At 39.0% G+C, this 12,359-nt stretch overlaps 3 protein-coding genes across 6 annotated transcripts; 1 reads left to right on the forward strand and 2 right to left on the reverse strand.

Moving 5' to 3' along the window:
• Positions 1–1,755: 1,755 nt before the first annotated feature.
• Positions 1,756–6,274, reverse strand: eIF4H1 (eukaryotic translation initiation factor 4H1). 4 transcript variants are annotated; one of them, XM_018109427.3, is made up of 5 exons: positions 5,885–6,263; positions 4,726–5,031; positions 4,384–4,643; positions 3,335–3,556; positions 1,756–3,271 (listed from the first exon to the last, which is right to left on the reverse strand). In XM_018109427.3, exons 1-5 carry the CDS (start codon positions 5,914–5,916, stop codon positions 3,105–3,107), a joined length of 987 nt encoding a protein of 328 aa, XP_017964916.1. In that variant the 5' UTR covers positions 5,917–6,263; the 3' UTR covers positions 1,756–3,104. The 4 variants fall into 4 exon arrangements, with proteins under 4 accessions (XP_017964916.1, XP_089119588.1, XP_017964918.1 ...); XM_089263462.1 differs by having other exon boundaries at positions 4,465–4,643; positions 5,885–6,245; XM_018109429.3 differs by having other exon boundaries at positions 1,756–3,556; positions 4,465–4,643; positions 5,885–6,274.
• Positions 6,275–6,427: 153 nt separating this feature from the next.
• Positions 6,428–7,788, forward strand: eIF2alpha (eukaryotic translation initiation factor 2 subunit alpha). The gene is made up of 2 exons (XM_018109433.2): positions 6,428–7,271; positions 7,336–7,788. Exons 1-2 carry the CDS (start codon positions 6,577–6,579, stop codon positions 7,667–7,669), a joined length of 1,029 nt encoding a protein of 342 aa, XP_017964922.1. The 5' UTR covers positions 6,428–6,576; the 3' UTR covers positions 7,670–7,788.
• A 713-nt stretch (positions 7,789–8,501) lies between these two features.
• Positions 8,502–12,135, reverse strand: rngo (DNA damage inducible 1 homolog rngo). The gene is made up of 4 exons (XM_030388264.2): positions 11,523–12,135; positions 9,875–10,397; positions 9,530–9,815; positions 8,502–9,460 (listed from the first exon to the last, which is right to left on the reverse strand). The coding sequence occupies exons 1-4, from the start codon at positions 11,761–11,763 to the stop codon at positions 9,014–9,016; spliced, it is 1,497 nt and encodes a 498-aa protein (XP_030244124.1). The 5' UTR covers positions 11,764–12,135; the 3' UTR covers positions 8,502–9,013.
• Positions 12,136–12,359: the final 224 nt, after the last annotated feature.

Consider the following 12,359-nt stretch of genomic DNA (forward strand, 5'->3'; position numbering starts at 1 on the left):
AGAAGTTCAAATGGCAGACAACTGTAGCAGCTGATTCCATTGTCAGTGCAACTGAACTCGTAGCTATTCATAATCAAATATAAATATTTAACCTTTTACTTAACCAATCTCCACAATCGAAGCTTCTCTAAATCATTTGGGGAAATTCAAATTTTCGATATTACAATTTGCTATCGATATTACGCAAACATTTCCAGCACTGGCAGCGGCCACAACTTTTTGCTTGAATCTGGGCGGGCGCCAGGCGATATCAAGTCAAAGCGAAAACAATTTATATATTTGTTATATGTATATAAATTGTTTCTATGCATAGGTATATAAATCGTACAAAATTTTCAAAAAACAAAACAAAATTAAATATATATAATATAATATATATATTTAAAGAATTTTTAAATAAAAGTTTGTTTTGCATTTTTTTTTTGTTGATGTAATCTCTGGATTAGAAAGATGCGCGTGTTTTGGGATCTCTTTACGATATTCGATTATGAAACTATATATTTAGTTATTGTAGTATACTATTTTAGTTGTAGTTTTAGTTGTTAATTTCTCTTATTCAATGTTAATTTAATAATTTATAGAAGTTGTTGTTGCCTTGCTATGATTATTAATTGCTAAACTTGGTATATGCGAATAGCTTGAACCCAAATATATATATATATATTCATACATATATATATTCATATTCATTTTCATATTTATTAAGACATAATTTAACGGCTATTTTGGTTTGCTTTGTATAAATTCTTTTAAAGTTTTTTTTTTTCTTTTTTGTTTATTTTTATTAAGTTTTCAGTTGTTTTCTTTTATATTTTCCATAGATTTTCATACTGGGCGTCATTTAAAATGCATATATCAAAGTTCTTAATTACATACAAACTTCGGATAAGTATATATTTTTATTGTTATTTAAATAAATGTAAACTTTACGTTGCTTGCGTTCTGGAGGGGACTTTAAATGTTATTTAAATACAAATATTAATTTATTTTCTTCTTTTGCTTACTTGCCCGCTGCTACTTGTTTTGTCTACGCTTTATAGTAGGTAAATCTTTGACTTTGTTTAATATTAGAGCTAAAATTATAAAAAGTTTACGTTATACATACATATATATGTGTATATATACACACATATATAAATTTATATAGCTTGCGTGCTCAGTTACGTTGGCGAACTGTTTTTTACTCCATATTCATATTGTTTTTTTTTTCTTTTAGTTTTCCCACATTGTTTTTTTTATGCTAAGTTGTTTTTTTTTTAATGAACAAAAAAAGATTACAATTTGTATATTAGAATGGGCAACAAAATATGTCGGCAACATTTTGAAAATAAATATAAAAAAAATAGTATACATTTTTTGTTTAAAAAATAGAAAGAAAATTTTAGATGAATCTTGTTTGTCTAAATAAATTTTAAAAATGTGTCTAATGTGGTACTTAATCAAATGATTTCGACTTTATTATTATTATTTCTTTTTTTTTTTTTTTGTAAAAAAAAAAAAATTACAAAAAACGTTTTAAGGGAAAACGTTCGAGTTTTTAATTTGAAAATTGTCACGTCAAAAAAAATAGATATATACATTGATATCTTTCTCTTAATATATATGCTTGCCCTGCATTAAATTATCTACACTGAAAAAAAAAATTGATTTGAATGCCACCGCCGCTGCCGCTGCCGCTGCCAACGCCGTGTCCCTCCCCTCTGTCCATGTTCACATGTTTTTGTTTTTATTCGCCAATTGAAGCCGACAACAATATTACGAAAATTGTTCAACAAAATGTTTAATTTAAAAAAAATTATATAGACAAAAAATATTACAAACAAGAGAGATAGAAAATAAAGAGAACAGAACTGTGGTCATATATTGAATTCACGACTTACGACTTTTTTCTTGGATTACATAGTTTGTATATATAGATATATATATATATATACATATGCATATACATACACATATATATATATTATAATGTGTGTGTGAGTGTGAAGTTATGTGTGTTATTTATTTATATATAAACTTGTTTCCTTTGCTGTTACGAATTTTGTTTTTGTAATACGTACGTAGTTGGTGTTGTATATTTCACTGCGGTTCGTTTTTTCATTTTTAAATATTTGTTGTTTTTTTTTTTTTCATTTTTTTGTTAAATGTTTTTCGTTTTTTTAGTATTTTCTTGTATTTTTGCTATATAAACTGTATAAACTGCCTTGCCTGCTTGCTAACGCTGAACGCTTGTCAAATTTTCGTTTTTTTTTTTTTTTTGTTTTTTGTCGTTTTTCACTTTTTTCTTAGATTTTGCTGTTTTTTGTTTTTTCTTTACTTTTCGCTTAAATGTAGAACGTATTTTTTTATAATTTTTGTTTTTGTTTTTTGTTGGTTTACATATGCATTACTTAACTAACAAATAGCAGCGCGCATATATGAGCTATACCGTATATTGTATAGCTATATGCACGGCTCTTACTTTACCGCTGCTTACATACTAACATTTAAAGACTTTCCATTGCAGTTGCTGTTGTTGTTGTTGTTGTTGTCGAGTTTATGTTGTTTCTGTTGTTGATGATGCTGTTGTTGCTGCTGTTAATGTGCCTCCTATTACAGTTACAATTCGCTTAGTTCCACTTTCCAACGAACAGACATGAAGTAAGAAAGTATTTTGTCGTATTGTTTGTTGCTCTGATTACATTTGTTTGTCTCCGCTTTTCTTGGTTGTTTGTTATTTGTTTGTTAAGTTGCTCGGTTGTTTGTTGGCCGACATGGGGAGGGCCAGCCAAGTATGTTGTTTATGTGTATTATGTATGCATAGTACATAGCTTTTTATATAATAGGTATATAGCATAGTTATTAATTATATTTTGTATTGTTTTTGTTTTCATCTCCATCTTCATCTTCGTCTTCCGCCTCTCTTCATATATATGCACGCCGCTCTCTCACACAAATGATATATGCCTCTATCATTACCATCAACTCGTCTCATCGTCGTCGTCTTCTTCTTCTTCTTCTTCTGGGCCATTTCTATTATTTTGCTTTTTACTTTTTGCTTGGTTTAAATATCATTTAGGCATATTTAAAGATTTCAGAGCCGCCGCCGTCACCGCCGCCGTCATCTAGTTATCGCCATTTTGATTGACGTTCTGTTGCAGCTCCTTCAGTTTCTCTTCCCGGGGCTTGGCGTTGCCGAAAATGGTTGCCGCCTGTTTGGTTTCGGCCACCGCATTGATGGGCGCCGCAATTGTTCGCGGCTTTAGCTGCAGGCGTGGCCGCTCCGTGTCATCTGCAATTGGAAATTCAGCATGAGCAATCTTTGAATCTGAACCAGACATTATAGAGTTGTTACCGATGGCGCCGATGCCAACGCCAGTGGGACGTTCCTGCTGCTGGTTGGGATTGTAGTGGGTACGCTCGCGATCACGATGCCGACTGAAGTTGTTATATCTGTCGCCATCGCGCGACTGATTCCCATAGCTGCCCTCTCGCTGACCGCGGTCCCGATCCTGATTTCGATCGAATCTCTCGTCATTATTGAAGTTGCCATATCGGCCTCGGTTAGCCGGGCGATCTGCAAAGAACATTCATAGATTAATTACACTATAGCTCGCTGTATATCTAGAATATTATGAATTAATCATTATTATATGCTGGGCATCAATGGATACGGGCCGTCTATATAGCCTAGTATTACACTACGAATCGAGCCAAGCAGCATGCGAGCCCAGTTTTGATGTTTGATTACTTATATGAAGCGTGCTACAACTTACATACGCAAATTAATTCAAATCATACTAGGAATACTGATAAATATGAATATAAATCAATATATGAGATGCAGGCTTTAGATAAAAGAACAAACAGCTGCAAATGCTAATTCAAAGACTAAAGAAAACCGCTCCGGCATAAAACCAAGTCAGAGGTGATAAAAGACGCAAATAAAAATAATAACAGTAATAAGTGGTAAGCGCAAATGAGAAAATTAAAATAAGATACACTAGAAAATAATGTCTGTTCCGGTTTTCGCTTTGGTTCGAGTCCGGCAACTGACCATTCTAGCAAACTATAAATCGGAAAAGCGATAAGAACTAAATAGGGTTTCTGTTATATGACTAAGGCAAACAAAATGAGTGCGAATATTGTCGAAGAGAATTGTAAGAGGTGGGATTGGAAGATGCCGATGCTGAATGCCGCAATAATTGTCACGCTTAGCATGTGGATTGTATTTGATTTGATTTGTTGTCCATGCGAATTTGCAATCAACTACAATTTTGATTGGTACTTTTTGTTTTTATTGTATTTTTTTTTTGGTTGAGGACTACGAATATGCAGCTACGTATTGAAGGTTGGAGTTTGAAGAAGTAGGTTTCACTTGCGTGGCTGATAAAAATGCTTTACCATTGTATCCTCTATTCATGCCGGAGCTGGCGCCGCCACGACTTCTATCACTGTGACCACCATAATTATCATTGTACGAACCTCTACTATCGCCGCGATTACCAGAGCCGCCACCGGCCTCGCGACCACCGCCGGTGCCAGGGCCGCCTCGGCTATACGATTGACTGGTGCCGCCCTGACGCGGTGGTCCGCGCTTCTGGAACCCATCCCGACCATCGCGATTCATGCCGCCGCCATTGCCGCCAATTCCGCCACCAGGGCTATATAACAAGATAGTCAAAAGTTAGTTTTACGCATAAATGCAAATAAATATATCTATATTGTTATGGACACGTTACTCACCGGTCATTTTTCTTGCGACCCGCAATGTCTATCCTTAGCGGGGCCGATAGATCATCCAATTTGATACGTCCATCGCATTCCAGAGCTCGTTCCAAGTTATCAAGCGTTTCAAACTCCACGTAGCAGAAGCCTTTAAACTGATCCGTTTCTCGATCCTTAACCAGTCGCACGTTTTTCACCTCAAAGTCATTGAATATTTTCATAACATCGCCCTGGACGAGACCCTGTGGCAAATTGCCCACGAACGCAATAAATGGCGGTTCCGTTGGCAATTGCTTCACATGACGCTCTCCTTCAAAGCCACCTCTACAAGCGCAAAAGCACAAATATAACAGTTAGAAATTAGAAGCAAACAGCATAGCAGCCAGAGAGACGACAACAATATGTGCCGGTCTTGACTGCGTCGCGACGTCAACGCACGTGTGCCCGAGCCGTAGCCGGAACCGGGCCGAAACCGAACGCATTGCAGTAAAACAAAAACAGTTGCCGCTCGAATTACAAGCAAACATCAACAATAACAAAGCGGCCCAAGCGCTGCGGCTTGGTAAATAAAAAGGAAACAATATTGCAATAAAAACAAACACATCGAAAAAAAAGAGAAAAAAAACGCGCGCGCTTTCAATTACTTTGCGGCAAAAAGCTATAGAAATTCGCCTATAAATCTGGCCGTCTATTTAAAGTTTCCCGTAACTATCGAAGGCGGCGCTGACGCTGGCGATGGTGCTGTCGCTGTTGGCGCTGACGTTGGCCCTGCTTCTAGTTTGGTAGTTAAACGGCAAAGGCAAATCGCATACCGCCGGCGTCGACGTCGACAGCGACGTCGGCCAACGGGCGACAGCGCAGCAAATTGCCCGAAAAAAAAATAGCAAAGAAAAAGAAATGTAGAAGAAAAAAAAACACGCACACTTGCGCACAAACACACACACCCGCCGCACGTATGTACACATGCATATACATTTTTAGGGTTTGTGTGTGCGTGAGTGTGTTTGTGTTTCGTGTGTGTGCGTGTTGCTTGACTTTTGCTTAAACCGCGTGCATTATTATACATTGTAGCACATTTGCACTTGCTGGGACACACACTACGAACGCACTTGCACCAATTAAACACAATTTCGGCGTACTGACTAGCACAGTTCTTTAATTATTTAATAATATTTACCTAGCGTGTTCATAACCACCTCTTCCAGCCATGTTTTATTTTTTTCAAATGAGCGAATTCGCTGCAATCCGCAGACTGACTACCAAGATTGTCGCCGTGTGCACGCGCTCCAGTGTGTACACACCTGATGATTGAGGCGCTATGGAAAACACCCACTAGTTGAAGCTATTATCATCTTTATATACAACCTTCAATATACCATACAAAAAATGGACGCATTTTTTTAAGGCTCCACAATGAAAGACGATTCTTGTGGCTTCAAATAACACCCGGGTGCATTTAAAAGCAACACTTGCCAATTCGCCGAATGTACCATTCGCCTTTTTCAACACTTAATACTGCAGAAAAACAACATCATTGAATTGCCTTAACATTGCCCAAAATCATTATAATATTAATTGTATTAGGAAGGATAATATTTCAAGTGGTTCTACCAATACAAATAAGATATTTATCCGGGATTGTCAGATTGACAGATGAAAGTTGCAATTTCTATCGATATATCGATGCAAATTCGCCGCTAAAAACTCGCCCTATTTACCATTATCCAGCACTGTTGCCGCTCGCACGCTTCTTCTTACGCCTTGTTTCGGCCGAATTGTACACGTTTTTGCTGCAATTCTGTTGGCATTTTCTCTTCAGTCTGCGCATATAATCAATCTGAATAAAATTCGCAGTCAAACGCAGTAAAAATGGCCTTAACGTCACGTTTCTACAACGAAAAATATCCGGAGATTGAAGATGTCGTCATGGTCAACGTGCTCTCAATCGCCGAAATGGGCGCTTACGTTCATTTGCTGGAATACAACAACATTGAGGGCATGATCTTGCTATCGGAACTCTCTCGTCGTCGTATTCGCTCCATTAACAAATTGATACGCGTTGGCAAAACAGAGCCGGTCGTAGTCATTCGTGTGGATAAGGAAAAGGGCTACATTGATCTCTCCAAGCGTCGCGTATCACCGGAAGATGTGGAGAAATGTACTGAGAGATTTGCAAAGGCAAAGGCAATAAACTCATTATTGCGTCATGTAGCTGACATTTTGGGATATGATAGCAGCGACAAGCTCGAGGAACTGTATCAGAAGACCGCCTGGTATTTTGAAAAGAAATACAACAGCAAAACTGTCGCATACGATATCTTCAAGCAATCGGTGACCGATCCATCTGTCTTCGATGAATGCAATCTGGACGCAGAGACCAAGGAGGTGCTACTGAGTAACATCAAACGAAAACTCGTCTCGCCCACAGTTAAAATACGCGCAGACATTGAGTGCTCTTGCTACGGCTACGAGGGCATCGATGCAGTCAAGGCATCGCTCAGCAAAGGCCTGGAGCTGAGCACAGAGGAGCTGCCCATCCGCATCAATCTCATAGCGCCGCCGCTGTAAGTAATCTCTAATCCAACCAGAAATTCGAACACTAATTTCTTTCCCATATACGTTCCATAGCTATGTGATGACCACCTCCACTACAAAGAAAACAGACGGACTCAAAGCCCTGGAGGTGGCCATCGAGAGCATACGCGCCAAGATCATTGAGTATGAAGGCGAGTTTAAGGTGATCATGGCGCCGAAACTGGTTACGGCCATTGATGAGGCCGATCTGGCGCGTCGGCTGGAGCGTGCCGAGGCTGAGAATGCCCAAGTCGCTGGCGATGATGACGAGGAGGATGCTGCCGATCAGGAGGGCATGCAGTTCGATCCCGAAAAGGAGTTCAATCACAAAAACTCGGCAGCGCGCGCCAACGAGGGTGACGAAGATGACGATGAAGACGAAGAGTAAATGATGAAAACGATTCTAGTAAGCAACCAATTCGACCTGAAGCAACAACACCTAGCATTGAAAGATGAACAGAAAGAAAAACAGAACAATTAATAAATTATAATGTACATTATACACATCTATGTATAATATATTTATATCATGCGAGCGTGCGTGTGTGTGTGTTTGTGTGTGTGCGTGCGTATGCTTTAAACATATACACCTTAAACAAAAAATAGTAAACAAACTACTGAAGCGGGTGGCATAATCATTGCAACACAATTGTGCGCCAATGACCAATTCCATTTAACAATGCATCGCTGACGCGACGGAGACTGCTAACTAGAGCCTCTATATGTATGTCTGTACATACCTATACTTTATACATTTATAAATGAATAAAATTGAAAACATATTGTCCAACAACCAAAAAAAGAGCCTAATGAAAGCGCTTTAGAGTTATGGGATAGGTAAATGGATAAGGATAACGGATACATTTTATCCCAAGCAAATCTTTTAAACTAATGAGAATAAGGATAAAGATAACTGATAGATTAAATGAATGATATGCTTTATAAGTGGGATAAGGATAATAAGCTCATAGTATCCTAAGGGAATCTCGTCAAATAATACTCTCATAAGATGGATAAGGATAAGGATAACTTATTCGCTGTATCCTAATCACATCATTAGAACTAATGACCTCATCAATCAACTGTGCTGTATCCACATGAAACATGAGTCATCTCCGTTGTGGCCAAAGTCTTCACTCGCACATTAAAACTTTTCATATACGACTTCCCATGCATATCACTGTGGCGCATATTCAATTCATATTTATTTATTTATCCAATCCAATCCAAAAACAATTAATTTTTATTTAACCATTCCGTCTCTTTCGTACATTATTTGATTATAAACACTAGCTCAGATATATGCATACATACATATATTATTATATGTACCTATATATGTAAAAGGTGTGCATGTTTGTATGTATATTATGTATTATATATGTATGTATATATAATCTAATTGTAGGCATAGTTTGCAATACGTTTCAAAAAGATGCTCGTTGCAAGCGCTATTCCATTTTGATAAGAAATTATAAGTCATCGCTCGACTACTACAGTAATTAGCTATTGTACAAAGAGATGTAGAGTTTGTAAAATCGATTTAAATTTGAGAAAAATAGATCTAGGCAAAAAAAAGTTAGGTTATATCGGATTCAGTGCGAAGTGATAATTGTTGTTGTGGTGGTGATGGTGGTGGTGGTGGCGTTGGTGGTTCTTGTATTGCATATTTCCTTTGATTGATCCCAGAGCAGTAAAATAGGAGCAGTTGCTGTTGCCATGCAGGCAACGTTCAGCTAAGACCACCACCGCCAGCGGCTGCATTGCGGCTGAGCAGCATTGAGCTGGCAACGGCCTTGTTGCCATTGCACAGACGCAGCACGGTGAGCACATCGCAGCGCGGATACCCCAATTGCATCAATTCGCTAACATCCTGTTCCGTAAAGCTATCCAATGGTTGTATTGAGTTAATATTGCTTATATCAAAAGTGGCGCCGCTGCCGCTGGCACTGGCACTGGCACTGGTGCTGGCGCTGGTTGTGGCAGTAGAAGCAATGGCACTGGCGCCGCCCCCCTCACGCTTGCTCTGCTCAATGGCCTTGGCGATGGCCTGCTGCTCGCTTTCCTCCGCGTTACCAGTCAAGCGGGCGCATGCGGGCAGCTCGCTTTCGGGCAAGAAAGGGGTGCTTGTGCCCGTGGTGCCAATGATCAAAAGGTTGCGTTGCAAGTCGATAAGGCACTGCCATCAAAACGAGAGAGATAGACCTATACATCTATATACTACAGAGAAGAGAGCAGCATGACGCACCTGGTGGCGCTTGAGCATGTCCAGGCCCAATAGCATGTCCATAGGCTGTTGGCCCAACACCGTAAAACTGGACGTCAAATGATCATTCTCAATCTGCAGCTGCACCATATGAATGCGACCCAGAATGGGCTGTGTGCCCACGCCCTTGGCAACGCCATTCCAGCGCGTATCGATCAGACGATTCACATGACACCGTTCCGCGCAGTCCGCGCTCATGATTGTTGTCTGTGCGCCAGAGTCAACGAAGGCTTTCACCGGCACGCCATTCACCTTGCAGTTAATGTACCTAGAATAATATAAGAAACATAAATAAGATATAATAAGTATATCAACAATGGGACTCACAGCATTGTCACAGTGCCGAAAATTTCCGGATTGTATTCGATGGCGGCGGCCATATTATCTTGGATATTTTTCTGCTTGATCTCCTCGGCAATCAGCCGCTGTGTCTCCTCGTCGAACGGATCCGAATTGAGCATGCGCATGCGTTGCTCGTTGCGACGCTTGCGCTCAACAATATGCTCGCGCAGCACTCTCGCAAATGTCTCTTGGTCTCCCGAGTCCAGAGCCTCGGCTAGACGCGTATTATATTGACGGAGCAAGGCCAGCGTCTCTGGACTGGATAGAAACATTTGACGCACTGTCGCCGGATCGTCGTCGAAATTAACATTGAAATCATCTGTCATGGGCACGTCGCCAAGATGTTGCTGCTGCTGCCGCTCTAAATGCTGGCGCAATTGCTGCTGCATATTGAGCGTGTTCCCTGCTGCCCCAGCGCTGTGTGAGGGCGGACTGCCACCCAATGCACTGGTCCCGGGCACAGCAATGCTGCTGAAATCCAAATGGCTAATCGACGGATTGTTGGAAACTGGAAAAAAGAAGATCCATATATCAGAATTGCTATAAATATATCTACGAATGACAAGTTCTATCCAGTATGGTAATTCTTTTATAAGTATAACAATTATAGCTTAACAGCTTTGACCGATTCAATCTACTATATCTTACATACCATACAACATGCACATATTATATATATGTATAACTTTTAGTTTATTTTACAATTTGTTCTTAATTTAAACACATGACTTGATTTTCCCAATTAAATCAAATTGCAATTGTTTTAATAAACAAAAAGTTTTTAGGACCCATTTTATATAAGAAAGACGATATAGTCTGTATGCATTCCTACATACATACATACATACATACATATATGAATATGATCATGCAAGAAAACGCCCACGCTCCAGGTGCAAGCAACAAAAAAGCTATGGAAAAAATTAAAACGCAACAAACAATTCAAAAAAGATTGCAAATTGCGCGCGCCCACGCACACACAAAGAAACAAAAAAAACTAAAGCATTTGGACAATGTACACATAAATATGCACACATACACACTTATGCATATGTTAGACAAGGCCAAATGCGCATGGGGTCAAGCGAAACGTCTGCAGCTGGATATGTGAGTGTGTGCGTGTGTGTGTATGCATTCGATTATCTATGTTAAGTGTACATATATATGTATATCGATAATAGCGTAAAGTAAATTATCAAAATCAGATCAACATTTACATCAAATGTGCGCAAGCATGTCCAGGAGTGTCTGTGTATGCAGGTATATATATATATATATATATACATACATACATACATATGTGTATATGGGTTTAATTTGCTTTGCTGTGTTTGCAATTTCTTGTCTTTTAATTTTGGAATGTGCAAAAAAGCTCAACACAATACGTTTATATAGTATATACTGAGTAATGTATAGACAATATACACTTATTTTTAAATGAAAGATTCATATATTCCAAAAACACACATGGAAACCTGCCCACACATACACTCCCGTAGATTTAGATAATGCAGCGCTGACCAGGAGCAGCGGCCTAGAGCGCGTGCAATGACCCACTTAAGTGTTTTAACACAACGCGCGCATCTTATTAGTCAGAGAGAATTGAAGTTTAGGGTTGATAATTGCAGCTCACCTGTACGATTGGCATTGTTTCTGCGGCGCTGCAGCATAATGCAGTCACCGTCGCGCACACCAAATTGCTGCAACGTTTGCTTGTCGTTGGTCAGCTCGCGGCCATTGAAAAGCACCATTATTTGGCTAACTTCAGCGCCAACTTCCATGGCGCAGAGTGCCTTCAGATTTTCTAGCTCCAAATCTGTGGCAACATCTAGAAAGAAGAGCTTATCATCGGTGGTGGTGACGGTGATTTTCATCTCGGTGTCGGCGTTTCGCTGCTGTTGTTTATAAAACCACAATGTTTTTTGAACACAGTATAATGTACTAATAATCCCTGAGCAATTGTTGTGTGCTCTGATTGCCGCATATGCGTATCAGTACAGCGAAAATTAATAAATGCGTGAATTTACGTTTTTCGTCGTCGTTTCTTTTCCCTTGTTCGTTAGTTCGTTTTTGTTGCCTATACTTTGTTGTTTTGACTCAACGAAAACGCCGCTGCCGCTAGATATGGGAATTAGTTCATATACACCAATGATTCCGATATATCAATGCCTGCGATGTTATTTTCAGTGCTGGAAAGTACACCGATTACCAGGAAACGAGCACATATTTGAATTTGGCAAAAAAAAAATTAATAAAACATTTTAATAAATGAAGCTAGCTACAAATATTTCTAATAAATTGAATAAAAATATATATTGGCTTTTTTTTTCATAGCCAACTTTACTTATGAGCACTACTAGCCGATGAACCAATACCTAAGTCGAATTCAGTAACTTAATTATTCAGAAAAATGTTTGAGGGTAATAAAGAGGTTATTTCAATAATTAATTTTAATTTTCCTTTGGATAAG

Source organism: Drosophila navojoa, chromosome X (assembly GCF_054131105.1).
Source record: "Drosophila navojoa isolate 15081-1374.11 chromosome X, UAZ_NAV_1.0, whole genome shotgun sequence".
Taxonomy (NCBI): Eukaryota; Metazoa; Arthropoda; class Insecta; order Diptera; family Drosophilidae; genus Drosophila; species Drosophila navojoa.